This window comes from Cuculus canorus, chromosome Z (assembly GCF_017976375.1).
Source record: "Cuculus canorus isolate bCucCan1 chromosome Z, bCucCan1.pri, whole genome shotgun sequence".
Classification (NCBI taxonomy): Eukaryota; Metazoa; Chordata; class Aves; order Cuculiformes; family Cuculidae; genus Cuculus; species Cuculus canorus.
The window spans coordinates 5,222,561-5,250,535 of record NC_071441.1 but is presented as its reverse complement, the minus strand read 5'-3'; the positions used below and the strand labels follow the sequence as shown (position 1 = coordinate 5,250,535).

Here is a 27,975-nt window from a genome sequence, read left to right as displayed (position 1 = left end):
CATTGGTAGGCAGTAGATTTCTGATGTTGCTTATATAAATTCCATGTTCTTGTAATCTCATCAGGAGCATTCTGTGTTACAGCATGAATTAAAAAAAAAAAAAAAAGGTAAACCCTATGTAAACTGGAAATGAAATCTCCTAAAGTGTGTGCTATTCTGTGGCTCTGTAAAAACTAGGATTTTGTCATCTCCAGAAGGAGTCATTAGGGTCAGATCTAAAAATCACACAATATTCTGTGTTAGATGTACCACATGCTCAACTTAAAATGGCTTTGGTTTGCCTTCTGAAATAAATTACTACAGTGGGAAAACCAGCTCACTGTCTCCTGCTGTCTGTAAGCCTTTGTCTGGAATAGCCTGTGCTTGTCTGCAGCATAACTTTTAATAAAATATTTAGCCATGTGGTATTGAAGGTAGACAGCATGTTCCAGCACTTTGTTGCATAGGCAGACTAGTACGTGCTGTTTCCAAGGGGAAAAAAGCCCCTCATATGTCATTACAGCCTAAGAGACCTTTGCAGTCATTTAGCTTATCAAAACAATATTTTTGTTTCAAAAGTTTCAGCCATCATTCAAGCAGGGGTGAAAACACTGATTTGTAGCATAGCTTGTTTGCTGTTTGTCTCACACAGGTGCTCATTTGTGTTGATCTTGTTTAAATTTTCTCAGGTGTATATATATGTACCCATGCCTAAACAGAAATTGTGTACCTAGACTAAGTAATTGAACTATGTTAATACAAAACCTTAATCTATGCTATAGGGAAGAAGGCATCTCTTTGAACACAAACAGATTCATAATGCCCTGAGTCCTTCAGTAGTCAAACGTTTGTTATTAGAGCATATCAATATCATCCACTTGCAGTCAGTTTCAGAGAGAAAATAATTATGCAAGAATAGATTGTTGATTTTAATGATTTGCTTCTGTAAAATTTAAAGTCACTAGAACTATTTTCTTCTTACAAGATCTTCACTTTATGAATTACTTCATACTGCAGCCATGGCATATATTCTATGCAGTTTAAATAGGATATGACAAAGAAAACCGATGAACCTTAGCGATGAAGAGCAATAGAGAAAGGATGAAGTCAAGAGAAGTAGTTGTATTGCTTCCACTGGCTTCCTGAGTTACTTAGCCTGTATTCCTTCACCTTCCCATTTACATTTTTCTGTTGACATACTGATGAATCAAATTGTTATAATCTCAATTTTAAGAACAACTATATTCTTATAATTAATTTGTAATTCTGGATCTCTTCTAACTTCAAATTAACGCTGAACTTTTGACCTAGTTTTCTTATACTCTTAAAAAAATCAGCGTGGTGGTGAGTGTTTGAGATGTGAGCGTATGTGTCAGATTGGCAAGGAGCATATTTTCTTAAATACATCTAGTACACCATAAGAACTACATTTTCCAGAGGTTATCAAGTTTTGTCTAGTTGATCTTATTGAAGGAGCCCATTTGGACAGTATTTTGTTTGTTTTCTTTTGTTTCTCACATTTCCCTCTATTGACTATTAGTCGTCTTCTGTGGAAGTTAAACAGTTGAGGATGGTCTTATAAGAAAAGAGTGCGTGTATCTATAGTATCATTTATTACAGGTAAACAACTTATAAAAACACGTGCGTCTTTTTTCTTGTATTTCTCTTGGTGACAGTGCTCAAGTATCAGTGCCATGCTAAAAGCATGCATTTTGCTGCTCAATAGTCATTTAATACATTCCTCAATGAATTAAATTGAGAAGGTGTTTGTAATTGATTGATTGGTAATTGGTAAAAATCAGCTAATTAATTCTAAGCATATTCTGAAGTGACACAACTTTGCCATCATTTATACTATAAAGACAAGAGACTTTGTGACCCTACAGATCTGTATAAAATAGGTCATTCTTTGGCTAGTTTGTTCTTGTAGTGAAACTACCACGACAAATTGCATGAGCTGCACTTGAGTAAAATTTTGCATTTTTAAATGCTGTAGGTTTACTAATCTAATTAAAGTTAGCACAGGTTCTTGCCCAGAGTTGAACATTCTTTTATCAGTAGTCTGGCTTAGGAATTGTCACTTAAAAGTTTTCATGGGATTTCAAGGCACTAGCAAATCTTTATGATTCCATCCAAAAGTACGCCATGACAAAGAAAGGATTCTAACACACAGGTAAAAAATTAGCTGAAGGAATCCCACTGAACTGGACCACAAATGGAGGACAGGACGCTCACAATGATTGTGACGTTTCTGAGTAACAAGCATACAGCACGCAGACAGCTGTTGAAGAAGAGTTGGACCCACTCCTTTTGCAGCACAGTTTTGCTGGGAATCGTGTTGCCTTTGGTAACTTTCCAAGCTTGTGTCTTACTCTTCCGAGGAAAGTACATTTAGTTGGCTCACAGAATTAGTTCCTGAAGAAGTTTTCCATTCAGAAGGGCAAGGTTGGTATTTCCTTTGTTTGTAACTCGAGATGGTAGCACTGTACGTGCTACACAGATAGCTGCTGTGAAATAGATCAGAAAATTTAACTTCTTTCTTAGTATAAGAAAATTACCTGACACTGAGTAGTACTATACTTTTTGTCTTTCTCATATAATATCATAAGTTTTCTTATGCAAGTGAAAAAATATTTAAGATGTATGTCCTGTTAATTTTACTACTGAAGAAAAAAGTGGGAGGAATCAAGTTTCCTGGCATGCCCAGGCCTCAGGTGTCTCTTATAGAACACATTTTATTTCCTTCAGCACGAACTCAAAAGCAGACCGAGGACAGTAGTGGAAGCATTATTTATGGCATCAGTTATGGGAAGCTACAGAAAGTTGTCAGCACTTCGACTTCACTTTTACACCCATTAAGCTGTCTGCAGACTTTTTTTCCCTTCCAGTTGAGAAGGGGAGTTCAGCTCTCTTCTATCACAATTTGCAACATGATGTGGAAGCATCCTCTGCTTTCTCAGACTGATTTCAGGAAGCTAGTATGTCATTAGTCAGCTAAATTTCATATATTATTATAAAGACGTTCATATTATGCAAAAGAAATACTAAAGCCTGTAGCAAAAAAAAAAAAAAATTAAAAAAATTAAACCCGTCAAAAGTGTGTCAATTTACTAGATGCGTTCTTTTTTAATAGCTGCATCTGCTTTCCATTACACCTACTGACTGCAGTTGTCATCCACACTCCTGGTCTCCGCCTGCAGCTAATTACACTGCGCGTTGGTGCCTCCTGCAGCTGCTCCACTGGCCTGGTTCTCCATCCTCTGTCACTTTTGCTCTTCTCTTCCATCTGTTTCTGAATGTCGCCTACTCTCTCTAATAGCCCTTATTAGAGAAGATGAGGAAATGCTTTCTCAATACGGTTATGCCAGCGTGTTTAAGTAATATACAAACCATACAGATGGGTTTGTGCTACATCTTGTTTCTGTGTGGCCTGAGGGCACGGTTTCTATGGCAGTTAATGCACTGGCTGTGTGTGCAATTAATAATGATTAGTCAGAAAGAACTTGTACTGTAAAATTACATTTAAACAGAGGGAGTTCCAAGAGAGAAGCACATCCACTGGTATATCCTCAAAGTCAATTCGCTATAAAAGTTGATTAAATTTTTACCGATTCCACCGGTTGTGGTGAATGAGGATATTCTGAATTAGAACTGAAAAATGTGTAATGGAAATGTAATACTCTGAGGTGTTTACCTCTTTGCCTGCCCCGCAAGTTTGCATTGATTCTTTGATAAAAATATAAATATGCTCTAAACTTTTTCTCCCTTTTCTTTTCAAATAAGGCAATCTGAGACCGGCACTCCTTTTCATAGGGTGTCTGTTAATGAACCCCTGAGATAACACATCTCAGTGCAGGAAAAAAAGTTGCCTGTGGCTACGTATCATAACTTGAAGTGTTTCTAAAAACACAGTCTATTATTTAATACTCCTACTGTTTTGAAATGCAAAACAACTTTTGTGTTAATTTCCACTCAGAACGAACAGCTCTCATAATCTACTGATCTCACCTGTATTCCAAGTCAAGAAAAATACTTCAAATCAAGTAGTAAAGAATAAAAGTGTAAGTCACTATGCTTGACAAAATTATTTCTTACATTAGTAATAGATGGTGCTGTTTTGGTCTCTTGGCACAGTAACTCGAAACCTTGGAAATTCACATTGTTTTTGGTGGAGAAAAGAGGCTCAAAACCAAACTCTTTCAAACCACGGTGCGCTTTCTGTTGGTGCCAAAAGGCAGCCAGCAGAGCAATTTGAGTTATTCCTGGTTTTGAGAACCAACAGGGTGTCTGAATACAGGTATTCGTATAGACAAGTGTCCGCCAAGCAATCGATGAGTAAATTCTTTCCAAAAATGGGAACAAGTACTGCCAGTTACAGGCTTACTGGGTTCCCTACCAAAGTACTCCTTGCTTACAGTGTCCATCCGTGATGCCGGTTTCTTTTCACCTTGCACATTTTCACCAATTCAGACTGGAAAAGTACAATTTTAGTAGGCATTTCTAAAAGAACAAGTTCTGTCACTTGTACATTGTCTCATATGTCTGGCATTTAAACAATAGGTAGCATTATTTCTCAATGTGACTAAGAGAAGACAGAAAGTTACTGTTCCAGAGGCTCTTTCTATAAGGCACGGATATATTTTCCCCCACTTGGAAAAAAAGGTGAAAGTAAATAAACAGGTTGCTTCTAACTGTGCAATACAGCTTTTCTACAGCTGGCAAGTGTATCACATCGTGAAATGGTAGGGTTTTATGTTCTGTAGGAAAACACTGGATTGTCAGTATAAAATGTGAAGTTCAGACATAACCACAAGTCTGACAGTTGGGTTTCGCTTCTGAACATCCACATGTGACCTGTACACAGACAGATGTCATTAGACACATAATTACTTGAGCCACACTCCTGCTGGTGGTGGGAAGGAGCTCAAGCTGGCTTTTTGCATTCCTTTTAAGCTGACCTAGGTGATAGTTACTACCAAAGGAGGTCATTAGACTATGTCCCTGCAAATATGCACCTACCTTAAGCTGTGTATTCTCCTGTCTCTTGTCTGCATGAGTGAGCTGCGTGAAGGAGCTGTTTTTGCCAAGATATTCCTGGGATGATCACTGTAACTGCTCACTCCTTTGCTCTTGGCCATATGGTTCTGCCTTTTTTCTCTATGTGCTTTATCCAGAACTTTGCTCAATCAGTTAAACTCATTAATCAACAGAAGATAACTTCTAACCCTTTGCTTTTACAATTTTGTCAGGTTTTAGAAGGCTGTATCTCATGGAAGGGCACTGACAGAAAGCACTGGAACCAGCACAGGTGAAAGCAGTGGGAGCTGGAATTCCCTACACCACTGTCTTTGCTGCTGTTAGAAGTCCAGCTGTGAATCCTCCAACTCCAAGTGGAGCTCAGGTATTTTTAGAGCCTTATAAAATGTGTAAGTCTTCTGAAGCTTTGTTCTTCAAGCAGGAAGTGTAAGCAGGAAGTAAAGCATATTTACTCACCGTGATAGTTCGTTTGCACCGAGTTCTACAGATAACGTTGTTTCTACAGACAGTATAAACCCTAAGAGAACACCAGTGCCCTCCTCTGGCTTACCTTGTCCAATGGTTCAGCTAAGGTGAAATGCACATCAACATCATAATACCTTAATTAACAAATTGGTGTCTGTCTGTGTGCAAGATGTCCATGCTCCCATTCCTGTCTGAAGACTGGAAAGCTCTAATCAACTCATCTGGAAGCCCAGTTACAAAACTTAGATGCCACTGGACCTCTATGTAGAGGAACTGGATCACATGCTGATTCCCTTGGGAGGAAAGGGCTTACCTTTGCCTAGTTGGAGTCCTCCTGTTAGGCAGGCTCCCTCCCTGCCCCTACGGAGAGGAGAGAGGCAGTCGTACACTACTAAATTACGCGCTGGGAGATGTTCAAGGTATGCCATTTTCCACAGAGACAGACTGTCTGACATTTTGGGATTCATACGCTGCTACGTTTTAACTATTACTACGAGTAACTATTCGGCTTCTCAGAATATCTGATTTGTGGATTCACCTGTAGGTATAAATCTTGAACTAGTACAGCTTATTTATTTGCAACAACAGGCTGTTCCAGCCAATGGTAAACCAGTCTGCTAAATTAGTAACAAGAGCCTTGGCCAGTTCTGTGTACAGCACGTCCTATCTCCATCTATAAATTTAGGTATGTGCTTCTATTGTTAACTATATACATATCAGTCAGCGAAAACACTGATGTCATTAGGCATTGAATCTATCCTAAGGGAAGTTTTGTCCTATTTTATTCAATGAGAAATACTTGATTTCTCCTAATAAAATCTCTGTTTTCCATAAAAAGTTAATTATCTGCAATAAAACACATTGTGTCAGGACAGATCAAAGACAATACATTTATTAAACTTTGAGGAAAAAAACAAACAAAACACTGACATAAGGAAAGTTAAATAGAAATTGAAAGACACATCTTCTGACCAGCATATAATGGCTTGTGTGACCAGTAAAGTACCAAAATGACATTCTGAGTTTGATTGAGGTATTTAGCTATTTTTGGCAATAGAAACAGAGTAAGAAACTTCTTTCAAACACAAACATAGGCATTACTTGCATTAGTGTCTATCATCTATGAAATTTTATATGAAACTAAATAATGTAGCTGTTAGAAAAATATAGCAGCAAATTAGCAGAATATCTAATGCACATTTACCATGAAGTACGTGCTAAACTTAAAATTCCCACCCAATAGTTGGGCCCAGTCTTTTAGCCCTTGGTCACAAAGCGAGCATCAGTGAGTTCAGTGGGAGACACGATAAGCGAGACCTGCCTTTGCTGCATTTCTGTTAAGGTCAGAGAAAAGAAATGAACATCCCCATTTGCTTTCTAAGAAGAACCCTGCTATGATGAAACCATGCCCAGGAAGGTAACTTCTGAAGCAATAATAGTTCATTGCAAAGCTCAGTAAAGTCCTTAATATACGCAAGACGGTTTTCTCACTGAGTTTCAGTTTTCACTCATTTCCGTTTGCCTAACGCGGTCGATCAGAGGAGATGCTGTTAGGCTGCAAAAACAAAAAACACTTTTGGAGGATACCGTATTCAATCCCCTTGTCCACTGAAGTGTTTTAATATAGTTATATCTTTAAAAATGAACTGCTGGCTAACTCCTGAAGTCCTTGTTTTATTTTTTTTAATCAAGACTTTATGTGGCACAAACTAATAAATGTTGTAATACCTTTGGCTGTAGGAGGGCTTCAGAAGTTGGTCAAATGTGAAGAGATTGTGCTGCTAAGTCACCAGAGCTTATTCATGTGTTCTCAAAAATTTTCAGTGAAAGTATAATTGCACGCTGTTTAATACTGTGGTCAAAAAATTTTTTCTTATAAAAAAGTGTATCATTAGTATTAACCAGAATCTGATTAAGAACAGAGTAATTTGCCCAAATATTTTGTAAATTTTTACGTTTTCTACAAAACTTTAAATTGAATGTATATTTCTATATTAGTTACCATAAGAAAGTAATAGAATCAGTTACTTTAAGTTTCTACAATATTTCAAAATTTCTCTACATTTTCTTTGGAGGTATAAAATGGCTCTGTAAAAATCTATTTTTTATTTATGCTGCGAACAAAACTTTAAAAAAACAGAAAAATCCTTTTTAAGATTGCAGCAATGACATTCCTTAAATGGGTCACCATAATTGAACTACAGTGTGTAGTGTAATACAAAATGTTTATCTTTTTATGACTAAAATATTAAAATATATTTTATTAATTTATATAAATCAACATAGATGTGTTATTTATTCAAATTACTTTTGTTTTTTTCACCTATATGTTCAGTTCCCGATTACTGATATAAAGATCTCTGCCAACAGCACAGTTTTTACTAAGTTCTTATACTTTAAACCACCTGATTTTAGCTTTATCAAAATGAATGATTTACTGTACATTTAACAGTAATTTCAATGTTTAGTAACACAAAAATCAACACCCACAAGAACAAGACAGTCACTGCTAGTAAAACAATCTAAAGACCAATTCATAGATAATATTTACAGAACACAACAGGAATATTTTGATGAATATTTATGTAGCAACATTTCAGATAAAACTATTAAGAACCACGAGAAACTTTTAGACTTCATTTTGGTTTCAGTATACAAGCCCAAGCTGACTCTCTGCTGTGAAACACTGCACACACCTAGTCAGAGAAGAGCTACGGCATGATTTTGTTCAGCTGGTCTGTGCTCACATAACCACAAGACATGTTGAATTCTTTGTCGGGCACAGGCAGTGCAGTTGCATTGAGCACAAGGCCTTGTGGAGAGTGAACGATATGAATAGATGTGTAGTCTGGGACAGGCATCTCCGAACTTGGGGTTTCTGCTGTTGAAGCTCCAAGATTGACGACGGTAGTGGTAAGGCTCTCTGTGGTGAAGTAAGCATCCTCGTTACAGCTTTGCTCCTGAACATGCAGCTCATCCTCTTCGTGGGAAGTCACGGCAATACATTTTTTCACATCGGCCTCACAGAAGTAGGCATTGTCCATGGGGAAGTTTTGTTCTGTGCAGCCATCAAACTGTGCTCTTCCCACCTTGGATTTCTGCCCTGGTGAAAGTACAACACTACCTGCTGGAGTAATATCACTCACTTGCGCATAGAAGTCAGTATTCGTCAATGAATTCTGGTTACTTAGCTGGGTGTGGACTGACGGACTAGCTGAGTCAATGCGGTCTGCAAAAGGTGGCCATGGCTGGCTGTTTTCGGACTGAGTATTCATATGCAGCTCTTGAGTGTCTGTGTTGGCGAGGCTTGGAAGTGACTCATCATTATCTTTTCTATCAAGGCACAAGAGATCTTCTTTTTCAGTTACCTTTTTGAACTGATCAATATCGGAGATGGCATCGCACGTGTCACTTGCACTGAAGTCTGTCTCTGGAATATCTGGTTCACAACAACTGGCCCGTCCAGAATCATCATCCTTTGCTCCCAAGCAACTGTGTGACTTCAGATGATCTTCACTCAGAAGCCTGTCGGTATCTGAGACTCTGTTCTTTTCATCAGGGTCTTCTATGTCCAACTCAATAAACTCAACCCACAAGTCGTCATTATATAGCTGTGTCTTGTAGTTGTCATGGCTGGCTAAGATGGAGTTCACTTCATCTAGCTTTCCTTTCTATAAAGCAAGGAAATATGAATGTTTTAAAAGAAATAATAAAAATGCTTGTGCTTTTTATGATGTTAACTTAAGGAAAGGTTAACTGTAGCTGATACAGTAATTGCAACTTAAAAAAAATATTTTTATGGAAGATAGCTTTGTGGCAACTCCCCCATATAATAAATTTTTCCTACAGAATCTTTCTGCCTGGAACAACTGTCACCTGCTACTACTACATTGATTCCTACTGTAGATCTTGGAGCGTAATATTACCTTTAAGAGATCTGGGTCGATCCCTTTAATCTTTGGAACTGGCACAGGCGGAAAAATCAGCATTTTTAACCTGAAAAAAAAAAATACGGCTTTTAATTGACAGTGGTCCTTTTTGAGTAAGTTAGAAAGATAGGTGCCCCACACTGCATTTATACTTAATTACTTCAAAACTGGAATGTTTGAAGATTCCATTTCAAATAGTCCTAAGGAAAAGAAGGATTGTTTTCTTTCATTGCAAATAAAACCCTAAGTTTTTTTTTCTGCAGCCTTCGTTCTTGAAATAACATACTTTTACGTGGGCAACCACTTTGGAGTCCAGTCTGATAATTTAATGCTGTATAGGAAGACAGTAAATTTCTAAAGCTCTGTCAATAGTTTCCTTTTTTACATAACTTTCAAAGGAACCTGATACACACTTTAGTGTTCAGAGTAACTTTCCCAAAAATTTTTTTTCAGGGAGTTGGTGAAAAGAGTGAATTACTATAGAACTAATAAAACAGAAACACAACTGCAAAAAATTAGGCTAGTATTTTGCCATCTCTATGACAATTCTGTTTTCTGAATTATTCTCATAACAAATAATATACAACGACAGGGCATTACCCTTCTAGAGAAAGGACTAGTAACATGCCCACGTGTGCACATACTGCAGAAATACATACTATTCTAATCCTTCATCAAATGAATTTCTAGTTCTTCAAGAGACCAAATAAAAACCAAAACAAATAGGATGATTTCCCATTAACAATAATCCAACAATAGCATGTCATGCCTGCCTCCTCTATTTTACCTCCTGGCTTTTTTTGCAAACTGATTAACTGTGGTTCCCAAAAGGAAAAAAAATCAACATCCTCTCTGTACTGGGATACTTGACTATTTTAGAAAGCAAGCTGTGGGAATGGTAGATCCAAACCCAAGTATTAGTTTTGCTGTATTGTTAAGTGACCTTGCTGAGGTCTAGAGAAGATCAGAGGAGTCTTAAGGAGTGCCAGAGAGAAATTTAGGCACCTACTTAACTACAGAAGGCCCAAAAGGCTGTTTTTGTTTTTGGCAGACCCTCAAAGTTCTGCCCAGCAAGCCTCAGTGAGCCAGAAATCCAGTAATTTTCCACCTTATCCCTGGAAGGGCTGTGTTAGCTGTGCACTGGCTGGGATCTCAGGGTATCAGTTTGAGATCTGCGCTTACAGTTGAATCCACAAATCAGCTGTTCTGACAGGATTGGGCACTGCTTCCAATGCAACAGACACAGGATTATACTGGTTGCTACCTGGAGAAATCATTCAGGACAGAGAACTACGCTCTGCTTCTTTCTTAGCCTTGCATAGTTCATCTCTCAGTTCTTAAAGAGTATGGCCTGAGCGTATGGCATCCGTCCTAGGGAGCCTCTTTAAGATCTTGTGAGATCTGAACTGAGGAAAATGTGAATTGATACCTTGTCAAATACAGGAGGAAACTGAGCCTGGATATTTTGCATTACGGGAAAACCATGCTCCTCTACAGAATACATTACCACTCCTACCACCATGTGCGCCAGTTCCACAGGAAGGATGCTGGCCCACAGGTCCAGAAAAACCTTCCAGAAGAAGAGATTACAGTTGAGAAAAGCCTCTACAGCAGTCATGATTAGCTTGGATGATATCAATGAGTTCTGATCAGCGGCACACTTCAGCCCTGAGAATCTTCTGTGACTAAGCCACACCCTGCTCATTGTGCTGAGCTTAGTGGGCTTCTGGTCCCAAGTATATGTTGATCTTGCCCCATTCTGACACATCAAGCTTTTGTCATGCATTGTATCAGGAGCCTCGCTCTGGGATCAGAATGCAATTGCAGGGAGCGGCTTCCTGAAATTAAGCTCTTCCAACACAGAGCGCTGCTTGCCTAAACGATTTTTTTTAGACCTTCTTCAACTGCACCATTTGTTTTCCTTTCAATGACGTGTCCTTACGCTGGAATGTGCAAAACACCTCAGTGTTCATTTTCGAAGTCTACATACCAGATGAGTGACAATGTCCAGGTGTGCACTGGGGCTTGACTGTGCTGTTGCTCCCTAGACTAGGACAGTACTGGTATGACATCCAAGCTGAATTATTCTGCCAAATAATAATATCTCTGAACACACATTAGAAGATGAATTCACTTTGAGACCATTTTGTAATTTTCATATATGTGTCACTGTTTCATTTTTATAAATGACACAATTTTATGATTTTTATTAATGTGTTTTCTTTTATTTTATTCCTGTTATTTATAGGAGCCATATTCTACCTATAGAGATCAAATATCTATAACTCAAGCTCTTTCCCTTGGCTCAATGAAGACACAGTCAAGAGATCACTGAAACAGTCTCAAGAACAAACCCAAATATACAGATGTCTGTTTGTGTGAAACTTTTAAAAGTGTTATGTGTGTAAAAACAGTATTTACAAAGTTTGAATGGACTAAAAAACCAACCCCCTTCAAGGCCTAAGTAAATTAACTATGTAAATACTGTAGAATAAGATGTTCTGAAATTCAAAAGGAAGGAAGAGGAGCTGTCAACTTAATCAGATTTCCACTGCTGAAGGCCAAGTATGTGCAGTTGCGGCTCAGGAGGATAGAAAACAATCCTCAAAATAGTTTCTAGTCCCCTAGATTTAAAACAATGGAAGCACCCTGTTTTTTTAAGGTACAAATACATAAAATCTGGCAAATAAAAACTCTGTACCTTGGTTGTTTAGACAGCAGGATTAAGATCACTGTTATGGCCAGCCCACATGCTCCGAAGATAACAACTAAGAACCATGGAAACTCAATATCTGAAACAACAGAACGAAATCATGTTAGCAGGAATCTACATCTCTGTCACATCTTTAATTTTAACCTTCTCTTCCACTGCCTAAGGGTTCCAAAGTGGTAAAAACTGATAGGGGAATTTTCGGTTACTTAAATGTGAAAGTTATGTGTTAAGCAGAAATAAAAGTACCTTTTTGGTCTCAGTAGTTCCCATACTGCATTTATGAGTCCACTGAGACTCCTTGCAGAAATTAAGACTGCGATCTTAGTATAAGACAATATGTGTAGCAAAACCAGCCACGAGGAAAATTCTGCCTGCTTGGAACATGCCACCAGCGGCGCTGACGGCATACAGTGCTGCAGACCATGTTACTGCTTGTTTGCCCAAGCTAAGAGAACATTATTAATAGCACACTAAATCATAGGCAAGCTATTCTTCTCTCACAGAAATTAAAATACAGTGATGTTAAAAAGCACATTACTCCTCTTTCCTTTTATTTACCTTGCAAGTGGATACAAAGAATTTAGGTAATTAAGAAATACAGTTTGGTAGGAATGAAGAACAATGCTGATGAATGAGAAGTTTTATTTTTTTAAACACTGGCAATTCCATTACAGTTAAGCCGACACTGTAGAATACACAGTATAGAGAAATTTATTCTGGCTGCAGTCCTAAGATTCTTGTCATTTGTTCCCAATTTCAAGTTTTCCATACAAACGTCACTCATTTTCTGGGCCAAGCAATACCGGACAGAAAACTTTAGAATTCTGTACATGAACATAAATATATGTCCTTTTGGTGAAAAAATAAATAATGTACCAGTTTTGTCCCTGTGCTCCCAGCTTAGATTTTGAATTGACACGTTTTCAGGCGTCAGTGAAATCCTATCTGGATATATCTGTCTTGTGCAGGTCCCTATTTTGATGGAGAACCAGTAACACCTTATCAAGTAAATAATATTGCATTTGAACTACTTGACATTTTTAATACATGGAAAATTTAAATTTTAATTCTGTGTTCCTAAAGGTGATTTAGAGAACAAGCAAGAATAAATTTCAAATCAGATCAGCGTTGATGTGTGAGATGTATGTGTATGAGTCAACTTGCACAAACTGGGTTGTAATGGTAATGATGAAAGAAAACTCTGCTTGTAGGATAGCCATACATTTTCATAGTATTTTAATCTTGTTTATATGAAAAATGTGAAAATTTAATGCATCTGGGGTTAATAAAATAATGCCACATCTCCAGAACTTTAGCTGTTATAAAAACTGAGCATGAAAACTAGGAATACAAAGAGTTTAATAAGGGAACCTAGCAAGATTTTGAAAAATAACAGTTATGGGTGATTTTATTAACCTTCACTAATACCCTGGAAAATTAAGCGAAGTAGCTTGTTAAAACAATTTGCTGAAGAGCTCATATTTTGAAGAGTTAATTTAGTAGCTCAGACCTGGGAATGCCTTAGGAAAAGGCACCGTCTCATCCTTTTAATAGAAAAAATGTGGTGCTCAATGGCTGTTTCTTCTCCTGTCCTTAATAGCAGTTTAAAAACAAGACAGAAGAAAGAATCAGAAAAACACTCACTGTCTTGATAGTATCAGGCAAATCAAAAAGAACATCATTCTGATAACAAACTTAGCCAGCAGTATAACACTTTAATAGAAGTGACAATTCTTCTCTTCACTACTGGAGTGCTCATTTTAGATGATGAACCATGACATTTAACTGTATTTTAGCCTCTGTAAGAAGTGCAACAGCAGTTACTATTTCTGATTCCTAATGCTATCTGCATTTTTGGTCTCTGACGAGCTGTAAAACAGTCTTGCTGAGTTTATTTCTGAGCGTGTATATGGAACTTTTATGTTCTCAATCTCAGAAAATGATTTTCCTGTGGTAGGATGAATTATCGATCTATTCAAGTACAGAATATCAATGGTATGGAGAAAGAAAAAAATAACACTGAAAAGACAAAAAGAGAGCGTGTTTATAAGAACGTTTTGCTGTACTTCGTTTATTTACCTTCAGCACAATGAACAAATTCAATGCCTGCTTGAGAAAATGATACATAAAGGATTTCACTGAACTCCCCAAATTTTTCGGAGGTACGTTGTCTTGATCGGACTCGTATCTCATAATCTCTTCCCATCTTCAGAGAGTACAGTGGAACCATTGTTGAAAGCCTGGGTTCTAACTGTAAAGATAGAAGGACTGTGATTTATTTGTTTGAGTTGTACAGGCAATTTTACACATTTGAAGGTGTTTTGCTACTTGGTACTATAAGGATAACATAAGAAGAGTTCAGAGAAAATTCACACCATTTACTTCCGACTTTCTAGCCATCAGGCTTTGCTGTGATTCAGGGGATCAAAAACGGAGAATACACATTCTCTGTAAATACAGTCAGTAAAGAAAGGCAGATGCCCCCAGTTACATGCCGTAAGTAGGTAGTGTGCACATCTCCCACTGAACTTAAGCTGTAAATCCTTTTTACTGTTGTAACACAAGATTACTGACCTCACAATGCCAAAGAAACTTGTTAAAGTAACACCAAAGTCTTAAAACTAGTGCAATCTCCACTACAAAATTAAATTTAAGAAGAAAAGTTATCTAAAGGCCTTCTAACCAGATCTACGGCGTCTTACAAATGTATTTATTTGGGGAACATAGCATAGCTCCCAAGATCTTCCACTCTATATAAAATGTAATAATGGAGACACCGTGAGAGCTGGCATTAGACTGTTGGTCTTGAGACTTCTATATGAACTGCAACATATGTAGGCACTGCTGCATACCAAAATATGTAGGAAGTCACATTAGAGGTCTTAATATGTGAAATCTGTATCTTCTTCTATTGGTCACCTAAGAATATGTGTTTTAGCTCCAACAGCCCAACAAAAGTACATAAAAATAAGGAAAACATGCTCAAAGTAGAAATCCTTGTGGCAGATATTATATTCCACTTGCATTTCAGAATGAAGGATGACATTGACAGAACTCACAATATGCTAAGAATTAAACCACCTGGAAAGCAGAAGTCATTGAGGATTTGAAGGAAGCTTCAAAAATACAATCCTATAGTCACTGTAGCTGCATAATCTAAACTTGAGACACATTCTGTTGGAAACGACTATCTGTGGAATTCTCTGATATCTAGTGGCTCCAGACTCAAGTGTTTGGAGAACCAACCAGTCAGAATTTGGAGGAGGCAGTGATCCCAGCCAGACTGGTTTTCTCTGCTAGTTGTTGGGCATAAGATTGTGGAGAACCATTGCTCTATGCCACACAAGTTTTTAACAATTGGAAAATGCTGGAAAGGGATTACCATGTCTACTAGTCCAGTTTACTTATTTTGTGTTATGAAGCCAAAAAGAAAGAGTACACTGAAGTTTTACAGGTAGGTTGGTGGAGATTAGTGAAGATTCTTAGAGATGCTGGTCTGCACAAAATTTTATGTACCCCAGGTAATGGTGGCACTTAAAAAAGCAGTATACGGGCTAAAGAAACCTGAAAAATATGAGTTAAAATTACCATGTCCCTGAAATTGCAAGAGTTGCTAAAGAGCAGATAATTGATTAATGGGCAGGATGCCTCTAGTCCATTACTGGACTAAAAAAACTTTGTGTAAGACACCTGGATGGAGCAAGATATATAGACTGGGGAAGGTTCAGCATGAACTGAAGAGATGAATAGCATCTGTCATATGGATTAAATCAATTAAAAGTCATACGAGAGACATGATAAAATCTAACTAATAAAGATGCACGAGAGCATACAGCAAACTTGTTTATAAAGTATGTGAAAGGGAGCTTGGAACCAGACTGCCTGGCTGCTGGACTGACGGCATGCTGTTCAGTCAGTGTACACAGAGCAATGCTTGTGATTGCCAAACGAAAGAAACGTGTGACAAATCTGCTGTCACGCTGAGCTGTGTGATTGCGCTGCCTGCGTGAGTCTGGCCTTGTAAGAGGGGGTTAAAGCAGCCTGTGAAACAACTGTTTGTCACCAGTCAGCTGGAGCCCCTGGGATACTGAGAGTGGCAACGGGATGGGGGCACCAGCAGCAGAGGCTGGCTCAGGCACAACACGCAACACAGCGACCAAGGCAATGGATTTCATCAGTTTCAACATAAAAACAGTGAAAACTGAGATGGGCAGTACCAGGGAAAGGTTCAGAGGTGCCTGGGGTAGGCACAGCACAGGGCTTGAGGCCCATACAACACATGCAGATATTGGCTGAATATTCAAGGTAGTGCAGTGAGATGAGTTTTCATCCCTCAAACTAACAAGCCCTGTATCTCAGCCAGTGCTGTATGGACACAATACAGCTCTGGAGTTAGTACTCCATGCCTCCCTGCCCGAAGCATACTTCAGTGCAGTCTGAAATGGACCTTTTCCAGCAAAAATTCAGCAAGACTATGACTCCCACATCCAGCCTTCTTCACTGAGGACTGAGCTGTGATCACCAGTTTAATCCCACACTAGTTGGTACGGGCGTGGATTGTTTGGGGCTTTTAATAAATCAAAAGATCAGCCCAACCTAAAATATGATAAACAACTAAAAGAACATTAGACTTCCACGATTCCCTATCACACATACTTTTTTAGGCACTTCACAGACAAATGCTTCACTATGAAGCCATCATTCTCCACTATTGCTCAGATGATGTGTTTTCATAACTCGTCTGAAAAACACAGCAGCTTCACAGAGTCCGTACAGCTACTGTTATTCATAATTATCAACCCCATGTAGGAGTAAGAGGGGACCGAATTATAGTCTAGTGAATGTAAGGGGCAACAATTCAAGGTAACAGAGTTCTAAAAAGATACCCAGCAAGCAGCTGCTAACAACGATGACATTTTTTGCAGACTGTGAGCCAGATTAAATTTGGCTCTGTCACACGAACACCTGCAACACGAGGGTGAGGACTTTATTGTTTGTATGAAGTTTATCAGAAAATAATTTTGATCCTTTTATTACTATAACTTACTTCTATGAGACTTTACTAATTACTGCTTTAGTCCTCTTTCAATCCATAAATTATCTACATTCAGTTTGTAAAAGAGTAATGAATGCTACACGAAAAATCAAACAGGTTCATCCCAACATCTGAAATAATTAAAACCAAGCCTCAGTGAAAGGGTGACTTAGTACAAATTAAGTACTCTAAAATAATTTTTGTATCAATTTTTTTGAATCAGGTACATATACAAAGCATTACAGCGTATTCAAGCAAAGATTATCCTTTGTGTATAAAACTAGGAATAACAGTATAACTAGACGTTAATCTTTTTACTGCTTCAATGCTTGTTACAGGAGATATTTGTAGCAAAGAATGGAAAGAGTGAAATCATTGATCCAATGCTGTTATTCAAAGTTTTGCTATTGTCTTAGGCTAGACGAAGATTTTATTGAGAAATTTCTCTTTTGTGCTCGGAGAGTGTCTCAGGAAATTACGCTATGTTTATGCTTTTAAGCTGAAAGGCACCATAACATACAATATATGCAGCTGCAGGCCAATATGATCTATACTACTATTTTTCTGGAGGCAAGGATAGAATTCAGCAATTCCTTATCTTTTTTTCTGAAAGAAACACTGAATTTCTGACTTTGCTCTCCTATAGAACTATTCTCAAGGCACGCTGGAATTACAGAATTCCTGCATTGCTACCTGCTTTTGTAAATCTCACAAGTATTCTGCAGATTTTCAAGTTCTTAAGGAGTATCGATTTACTGCCTAAGCTTAACTCATTTCACAGGCTTTAAAATATAAAGGCTATGTAGTAAGTGTAGCTTAAACCAGCAGAGAAAGAAATTCAGATAAGTATTAGGAAAAAGTAATACATATACATATCTTGTGCCTGTTTTGCGGTAGAAAAGTACCCTAATAAGGGTAGGATAGACAGAAAATGCCGACATTGAGAAGGATCAGAGGTGAGAAGGGGTCCAAAGCCTTTTGCAGATGAAGGCAAGCAAACCAATTTGACTATGTTTCCACTGGTAAATTTGCATTTTGTAGCTTTAAGACAAATTAATAAGAGGATTATCCACTCTCCTACTGTCAACTCAGTTCATATGAATAAGAAAGCAAAGGAAGGGTTCTGCTCTGGAATGATGTTCTTATTGCATTGAACTAGTATTCGGAAAGAGTTCTACATATGCAAATATGCCATGACACACTGGCACTTAGCCTAGCCTATTCATTCCAGTAAGATGGGTACAATTTCTTCTCCATAATAGGAAAACTAACCACACGAGAAGTTACATGATTTTCAAAAAGAGAACATAAAAGATTTGGGGTATATATGTATTATATTTTCACAGACTATCCATATAGTCACAATTTTCACATTGCTGTCTAATATGAAATCTGTATGTTTTAACTATGTTGCATTATTTTTATTTGCAAAAAAATTTAAATGACAACTCAAAGCTTTTTTCCTTTTTTTTTTTTTTTTTATCTACTGAAATGGTAATTATAAATATTGGAACCCTGAAGAAGCTGGAGTGACATGCTGACATTTTCCAAGCAAATTTTCCTGTTCCAACTACTAAAAGTACCATGCACTGTTTTAAATAGCCAAGGTTTATGAGAACAATAGAGAAATATTTTATCCTTTAAAAACACTTGTATGTATCTGAGTATTGCTATACTTTATAATCTAACAAAGGAATTTCAAGGTTTGTTATTACTATCCTGCATGCCAACTATCTTGACACATAAAGTTACAATTTTTTGCCAGAAAACTTCAGAAGAATACGGGTATATTGTTTAAGACTTAAGGTATCATCTAATTAGCAATTACAAGCTGTTGTTTTTCATAGTGGTACAGAAGTGTTAGGGACAGAAGAAGCCTGCACTGTACTATGACTATTGTATAATAAATATTTGCTTCATACCTCCTTCCATTTTGTCTCATTAACTTCTTTGTACTGCAATTCATATTCCAGAGTAATCCATCCCTTCTGAACATCTGCTGTTGGTGGTGGATCCCATCTTACTTGAATATCCCCATGGATCCCAGTCTGACTAGTATTTAGCAGAGTCCAGTTAAGGTGGACAGGGGGATCAGGCAGTACTGTTTAAACAGAGTATTTGGAATAAAACAGCCAGTTTTCAATGTGAAATGATCATTCTTACTAGACACTGTTAAATGATTTCAGGACTAAAAAAGCATATTAACCATATATTTGCTGATTAAAATCTAAACCTTTGAGTCAATGACAGAGTCACTACAGTTTTGGTAACAAGAAGGCACCTTCTGCCATTGGTGGCAGACGCACTCTACATAAATTTCACCCGAGTGACTAATAAAGAGGACTAAGAATATATTACCTATTACACTACATTTCCAATAGGAGCTTATAAAACACAGAGAAATAAACAATTCTCCATCAAAATTTAAACTTAAGAGTTCTCACTAGAAATAAAACCAACAATTGGAGTAACAAAGAAAGACAAATATTTAGTAACTCATATAGAAATACATTGAAAAACTATGTCATCTGAAGAATCAATCTAATTTTGCATAGCTAAAGAAATGAGAGCAGTAGGTATTCTAGTCACTTGCAGGAATAAATTAATTGTATATATATCTCTCTCTATATATCTCTATATATATCTATATATATATAAACCACTGCTCTGAACAACCAATAATGTCTACAAAGTCCCAGACAATCATAATTCACATTGCAATAATTATAGCTAGAATATTCTAGCTTAGAGATGCTAGACACATCCTGATTCTGTAGATTTGTGTTGATTCAGGAACAAAAAACTATTTGATTCCAGAACTCTGCAGAATCAAGATTTTAATGCCATCCTTGCTTACACTGAACAAAGGTACGTTACATCCATTAGAAAGAGCTCAGCCTAACACCAAAGGCAAGCTCACCTGCAAACATTTGAGAAGCAAATAGTATTCAAAATGAGAAACCATGTATTTGCTTTTATCCTTCTAGCTATTTTTTTCCAATCTAGGCAATATTTTCTTCTGTGGATCACATTGTATATGTTACAAAACCAAATACCTTCCTACGTATAGCATTTTTTAGAAACTAACCTTTCTGAGACAGTATGAGTAATATGAACGCTTATAGTATCACAACTATCGCGATATGAAAATATAGAGCTAAAATGTGTCATGGAAGCTTACCTATTTCATCAACGCTGAAACATTTTTCATCAAATACTTCATCTTTATTGGCAAGCTTAACACAGTATGGTATCCAAATAGAGGTGTAGGACGTGTTGAAATAACAGCTATTTTCTCCTGCAGTGATATAATCAGGGCATTCTTTCCAGTCTTCATCATTCCTAGAAATGACAACAAAAATGCAATATTTGTGAGCGATTTATAGATCTTAGAAAGTATAAATCACAGATGTTACAAGAGATGTTATTGATAAGTCATAACTTCTATGGACATAAGGAAAACATCTCAATATTGATTGTGATTTACAACGAAACCAAACCACTATCCAACCAACGTGCATTAATGAGTTTAGGCTCTCATATACTGTTAGTGGACACTGCTTCCGAAGAACAGTCAGAGCTTCTTGTGTTGATTGGTGCTAATGACTACCAGCCAGCACAAACTCTGGTAGATTTGATATGAATTTAAGCAACTGTTTTTCAGGCGAAGGTAAATTGCAGTTAGATGTGAACGAAGGGAAGAGAAACTCAACGCTGTGAATGAGGAAGGGATTCCTTGGGATACAGAACTTCTTAAACACATGCTTGGAACTACTAGAAAGAAACCTTGTATGTTCTTCTATTTTGATTTTGTTAAAAAAACCCACAAAGTTCTTTGTAAATAAAATAAATACAGTAGGAAATATCACATTCATTTAATCTTTTACAAAAGACAAGCCAGCAGAGTTATAAAGATGTGGCATAAACTCTCAGACTGAGAAACACTGCTACTTGTGTACGGTCATTTTCATACCGCCAAACTGAAACTACTCAGCAGGTTTAAAACAAAAGAAAAGTCTTCAGTTAAAGCAAAATGGCAAAGACCAGACTGTTAGAAACAGTCTGCAGGAAAATGACAGACATTTATTCAGTATTTCTGAAGTCACTTTGGAAAAACAAATCCCACTGTGAACAGATGTGCTGTTGCTATTCTTTATTTTGATATGATTTCTCAGCCCAAATATAGACCTAATAGGGTTCTTTTAAAAAATTACGGTCTTGGTTTGTTAAAAATATACTGTAAATGCCTTTTCTTACTAAATGCGATTTGAGCTGTACAGAAGGAGGATTAAGCTAAACCAATTATGCCAAGTGCAACCTTCAATACTGGAGTGTGTGCTTAAGAACGGAAAAGACAGTTGCTACATAAATTGAGTAAGAAGCATTTTTTGCTACTAAGAACCAGTCTAGTGCTTAGCTGATGAGACACTTTTCTAAATGAAATACTGTAGCTCAGCCAAAGCCTGACTGATGCACTTGATAAGGATGTATGTGCTTGGATGCTGCGGCTTGTGTTAAGGAGGAGACTAGATGATATCAGTCCTGAGCCTTAAATGCTGGTTGCACATGGAAGTAGAAATATTTTTAATGTGGGTGTTCAGTTCACATCTTTTATTGTAGTATTCTAATTTCTAGGACAAACATGAAATATGTGATCTGCTCAATGTACATGGCACTACTTCATCATAGTGTTTAATTAATTTTTTAGTTTGTGCCCTTACAGTACATACCACTGACAAGTCAGCTAAATATTTACACTTAAAATAGTGGTTTTAACTTGGATCCGTGTATTTCTGAGAGGTCTCAGAAGAGTAAGTAAGCACACCAGACTTGCTATTAGGCTTAAGTTTGCCAAATAAATGCATCATCACCAGTAGAAAGACTCTGTAGATAAAAAAGGTTGAAACCCACGGCATTAGAGCAGAAACTCGCATCTTTCTGCTCCTGTAAACAAAAGGTCTCTCTTCCTTAATAGCCACTACTGGTAATGTCTACCGAAAATTACAAAACCTTGAGTGGAATGCAAATCAGAATTGACCAGGGTTTAATGAAATGTAATACTCAGTCTTTCACCTGGACCTGCACATGCAGACTTTAATCTAGCAACTGATCAGTGGGAGCTTTATAAAACTTTAATAAAAATTTGAAATTGCCTTATATTCAAGCTCCACATTTGTACACAGAAACAATGAATCTCACAGTTGCAAGTTAGGTTGATAAGGAATAAACTGAAGTTCCCTATTAAAACTCCTTTTTCATGCCATACAGTGTTCAGTTTTGGATTCTGCAACCTAGACCTAAATTTATTAAGAATGTGTTCTTAATTATCTGCTAAGCAACACCTATTACGGTCAATAATTAACAACAAATTTTTACATAGAAAAATATGTACTTAAAATGTAATTCTATGCTTAAAACCAGTATAGTTAGTAACATGGCAAAAAATCAACAGTAACAAGCTAACAAGCATATAAAAATATATGACCTCTCTCTTCCTCTTTCGTTTCTTCCATATTATTACCTTTTCATGTACAACAGTTGTATGGTTCCTGGAGCAGTGAGGTTATAAATATTTCCATCAGTCCAATAACATGAAAATGTCTCCAGTTCAGGTGATCTGCACTTGCTGATTTGTGGCCATTGCAAAGGTTCTGTCAGGAAAAAGGGCAGGAGACAGAATGAGACACATTAAACAAATCCAGAAGACAGACTGATGTGCTGTTACAATGAGACTCAGCATTTTTTAATGAGTACTTAACTTTTCCTTACAATTCCTTGTGTACAAGGAGGCAAGATTTCAATTCTTCTTACATGTAGATGTAGATGATTCTTCTTACATGCTTATATGTAGAAGGTTGTAAATGTAGAAAGCTAAATTGGAAAGATGGGTGAAGTTCTCTTTCGTGCAGTGTGGAAACGTTGCCATCAGCCTGACACACAGCGTGGGTGTCTGCCAGCACTGCAGCCGTAGTTTAGTACCGATACACTTGAATTAGACCTGCACTTGCTTTAAAGAAAGTGTGGTACCATGGAGATTGGTGTTGGACTAACCACAGCTTGGTATTTACCCAGCTGAGCAGTTTTGCAATCCGTCTAGTCATTGGAGCAGCTACCTTGAACTGAGTTCAGGTTTGTGCATACAACGCTGTGTAGATACAACCTTGCTCTGAGTGAGATAAGGGCAGCTCTCAGCATGTGCCTGTTCCGCCACATGCCACTTCTAAATTAATTATTTCTGTTCTTTGTCAAAACTGAAATTATATAAGGCCATGAAATGACTGGTGCAATTAGTCAGCCTTGTCAACTCTTGTGAGAAAAATAAAAACAGAAGTTGTGGATATGACTCACTGCTTTCAAAGTAAGTACTTAAGTTTTTCTTGAATTTCAAGGGTCTAATGCCAACGTTTCCTATTTGGCCTGGAAAGCTTTCCAGGTGGAGATTGCATGCACACGAAGTCTATACTTCTCTTCACTGACCATCTGGAAAATATGGTAATTTATTTAAGAAAAAGGCTCCCTGAGGCACCTAAGACGTAGATACTAGTCAGGTGTTTACAACTGGTGAAAGGATCCCTGGCTAGGGAACAACATGATGCTACAAAACCCTGCATGTGAAGTTCTTATCAAGTGCTTTTGCAAAGTCACAACTGTGACTATTTGGTACAAAATATTTACACTCAAAGTTGGAAAAAGTATTAAGGTACAGACATCCACACAAACCAGATGCCTCCTCCTACGCATGAGGAATTTGTAGCCTTCCTGCATGTTGACTCCTTTATTTACGGCTCAGAAAGACACAGCCATTGAATGCAAAAGCAATTTGTATTTCTTGGGCTTTAATGGTTCAAATTGTGTGCTTTATAGTATACACTGCTAAGCATCCACATCAGGCAGTAACGAATAAATGAATATTTTGAATTTGTTTTGCTCACCCCATATTATTGCCTCATTTCATACTTTGGACATTGAACAAGGTCTGAACATATGTGTGTAAATAACAGATTTCGTAAATTGGATGGCTTACACCCCCTTCCCTCCCCAAAAAAACCATGTAGAATTCTTGCCAAACTAAAATAACTATGCAATGTTTGATTGGAAAGATTTAAACAGGAAGGGATTTTTTCTCTTTCTTAGCCAACATATTACATCTTACTGAACTTTAAATTTAAGTTTCTTTTTAAAACTGAAAATAATTTAAAATGAAATATTGTAGCAAATGGAAAAAAAATCAATGCTCTTTTTCAGAGAATACTGAAATAAAACCCCTGACTACTGCACCTGATTTTATTTGGTGCAATATTCAATATTTGATAGCTTTGGCCTAAATCCCCAAATGCTTCTGATTGACCTTGATTTGAACTTTTATGTATTTGTACATCATTCACCAGGTGATTTTTATGTGGTAAAAATCCTTGTTAAAAACAGCATGTGATCATGAAATTTCACACTATCATAGCACAGATCCAAAATAAAACAGAATAAAAGATTCAAGAACTGCACTATAACTTTTAATATGTATGAGTGTTTTAGTTTTCAAACACGAACTATCTTTCTATTTAATAGAAAATCAAACACTTATTTAAAAACAAACCAAAGAAAAACAAATTAGATTTAACGAAATTTAACTACAAAGACATGAGTAAAATTGACTCAGTTGTATAATGCCTACAACTGACAAGACATAAGTCTCTCCCTTCTATAAACAGATAGTGTGCAAGGAAGGACACTTTATGGCTTTTCCTGTTTTTATTCTCAGCTACAGCATCAAGAACAAATACAGCTATTTTTACTGAAACAGGGTAAGAATTTAAGAAAATTATATACTTGAAAATCCTCCTAAATTAGAATATTTCTGTTGATGTCTGCACCATATTCATAGCTAGAACATACAATATTTAAAGCCCATGCAGACCACATCCTCATCCCTGGGAGTACACGAAGTCACACTGTCACTTCTTAACATAAAGAAATGAACTGTACAGAATCAAGCTTCACTGACATAGTAAGAGTGGAGAGGATTATCAATACACACAGAACACAGATTATGACTCGGTTTTTTTAGTCACTAAGTTCAGAGGACTGTATTTCTAGGGTCCCACTTTCTTTACCATTTCCTTGTGACAGAACTCTTACTTCTTTGTCCCACAGGTGTGCTTTCAACAGGCACAAGAATTTGTGAGAGGGCAGCAGCTTTGTCTGGGATTCATACACTCCTGTTTTACTGGTTTGTAATTTGCATTTTTTTTTCCCCAACGATCAGTCCCATTTGTAACAAAAATTACCTTCTGATTTTTCATTTCTGTTTCTGTGTCAAGCCTCCAGCCTTCAAAACCAAACGCTTTTGTGAGTGACGGGAGGAAACTTTGTCATATCGACTTGGCACTCTTGGGGTAGATCTCCTGAATTCCTTGTTTCCCACACAAGTCATTTATCAACATTGTACAGGACCCTATGTGAGCTCCATCTCCTGAACAAACTGTACCAGAATTGATAAGTGAACATAATAGCTCAGCTGAATGCATTTAGGCATAAAGGCAGCGGGGTACTGAAAGAAAAGTCTGTCAAACTAAGATTTAAAATAGACCAGAAGTGCAAAACGAAGCATGGATACACACTTGCTCTTTTCCTCCTTGATCCAATAAGATCTGCTCAAATTGTCAAGAATAAAACCACTTGCTTCATTCAAGATAATAGCTTGGCTGAGTATGTAGATTTCACAGTAGAGAATGTGGAAAAAAGCTGCTAAGTCTGTGGCTTCTTCCACTGTGACTACTAATAAAGTTTGATAGAAGAGTTCCTCGTTCTCCCTTAGCATTTAGCTAAAGGTAAACGCTCAGCTACCATAACTGTGCTGCAAAAACATCTTTGCATTCCGCTCTCATTATGTTATGACCATGGATTAGCCATGGTCTAAACGGGCTCAGCTGGAAGAAACAGTGCCAAAACAGTAGCTAAAACAATGGTGCGGTTTATGGAAAGAATCAGGAATGCAGATGTGCCACCTCTCCTTTATTTGCGGGTCACCAGCCTGCAGTTTTCCATTTAGTGTATGCTATATATTCATTTTCAATGCTAAATATTCATTTTCAATGCTATATATACTGTAACGGCAGCTTACTGAAAGTTACAAAGAGATGGAGTTTAAAACAGAAAAAGTCCTAAAATCTAGGTGTGTTATAGTGCAAATTCATTTAGAGATTAGGTTAACTTTTCTTTGCTTAAAAACCTCTCTAAGGAAAGAAATACAGAATACACAAAAACATCTCTTACTAGTACAGGACTTAGGTAGGTGAAATAATGAGGATATGAATGATCAAAGAAAATCAAGCTAACTAATCAGAAAATGAAAGAAAGAGGATATATTTCTTCTGAACAAAAGGAAGCATCTCTGGTCATTGTAATTTTAGGAGGTTTATGTAGATTATCAGTTACCTAAACTTACAATACCTATTAAACCCAGAGCAAACTAGAGAAAAATAACGTGTTCCAATATGGAAATCAATGACAGTATGCAACAGTATAATATCTCCATATAATCTACTTTCAAAGCATACACGATGCATCACTGTTGCAGCATAACAGAGAAAGATGAAACCATAAATAGGGGAAGGAACTACATCTAAAATGGGAAACAGTTACCAATACCTGAAGTGTCATTTACTGTAGCTCAAACCTGCACATTGAAAGTGAGTTCTGTATCAATTAAGTTCTGCTCCCGAACCCACCAAGCTCCACAAACTTTGGGCAATTCACTTTAATACAGACAGGTTGCTTTCTCCAGTACTAGGAAATTCTGATTCATTCAAACCGAACAGCAGAATGAACAACATCTGCTGTCAGTAGATGGTATTTTAAACAGGTACGGTCTAGTACTAACAAATTGTCAGACATCACATATACAGAGAGTAGGATGCAGTAAGCGGAGGCAACAACAAGGTCACTTCCTAACTAGGTTGCTTTCTAGTCTGACTCAGCTTCTGCTCTAGGTACAAACTGTCCATGAAGGGCCAACAGTAAAGTTCTGGAACAACTTTCTGGGGAAAAGAAGATAATTTCCTTCTTATCAGTAATAAATAAGATCCTTTTGCATAAAGTACTCAACAGAAAGAAAGCAAAGTTTAATAATGCTAAAATGGACACTGTATCACAGTGAAAACTGAAGGGCAAAGCTGCATAAGAGTATTTTGCCCAAGGATTAAATCTAAATATTTTAATAGTTCTTGACAAACATGGGTGTTTTACTGAGGGATATGAAAGAAGAATATGTTTTCCGTACTGCACTGAAGACTAATTTGGTGACTGCTACTTTCAGCAATAATATGTAAGCGTTCCTGCATAACAGATGGGGCATGTGCACAGTGTTTTGAGGTATGCCAGAAGGTTGCAAAGTAACCAGTAAACAAAAAAATAAAAAATTCCGAAGCTTGGTAACACTGAATGAAGAGGCAGTGGCTCTTCTTTTAAGGTTGCTCTCCCTCAGAACAAATTTCTCCCTCTTTTTGTCAAATGAGATTAACACAGTTAAAAGAATAGAAGTCTTGCAGAAGCAGAGCTTTTCAACAGCATCAAAATCTAATGAGAAGCAGAGACAGAGGTAATAGTATTTGCAAATGAAAGGCAGATAATGTAACAAACCCATTTCCAATTATCTCTTAATTGCTTATATAGTTGTAACTCAAACTGAACATTTTCAAGAAGGCATGCGTAAAAGATAATACTGAATAATGCCTGTTAAGGCCATTGCTGTAGATGTTCAGTATTGACTTATATTATGCGGTAGAGCATATGAGGAAATATGAGAGCACAAATGAGGTCAT

The 27,975-nt window shown here is 37.1% G+C and overlaps 1 protein-coding gene across 6 annotated transcripts in view; it reads right to left on the bottom strand.

The window, feature by feature from the left end:
* Nucleotides 1-6,352: 6,352 nt before the first annotated feature.
* GHR (growth hormone receptor) overlaps nt 6,353-27,975 on the bottom strand; it is a 128,359-nt gene continuing 106,736 nt past the window's right edge. For 4 of the 6 annotated variants that reach the window (XM_054053724.1, XM_054053727.1, XM_054053728.1 and 1 more), the window contains 7 exons: nt 22,680-22,809; nt 20,340-20,500; nt 19,081-19,259; nt 14,203-14,374; nt 12,112-12,202; nt 9,408-9,477; nt 6,353-9,152 (listed from right to left, as the gene is read on the bottom strand). In XM_054053724.1, coding sequence (XP_053909699.1) covers nt 8,193-9,152; nt 9,408-9,477; nt 12,112-12,202; nt 14,203-14,374; nt 19,081-19,259; nt 20,340-20,500; nt 22,680-22,809 — 1,763 coding nt within the window. In that variant the 3' untranslated portion in view covers nt 6,353-8,192. Of the gene's footprint in view, nt 9,153-9,407; nt 9,478-12,111; nt 12,203-14,202; nt 14,375-19,080; nt 19,260-20,339; nt 20,501-22,679; nt 22,810-22,927; nt 23,054-27,975 lie in introns of those variants that run through there. The other 2 variants (XM_054053729.1, XM_054053730.1) reach the window with 2 other exon arrangements.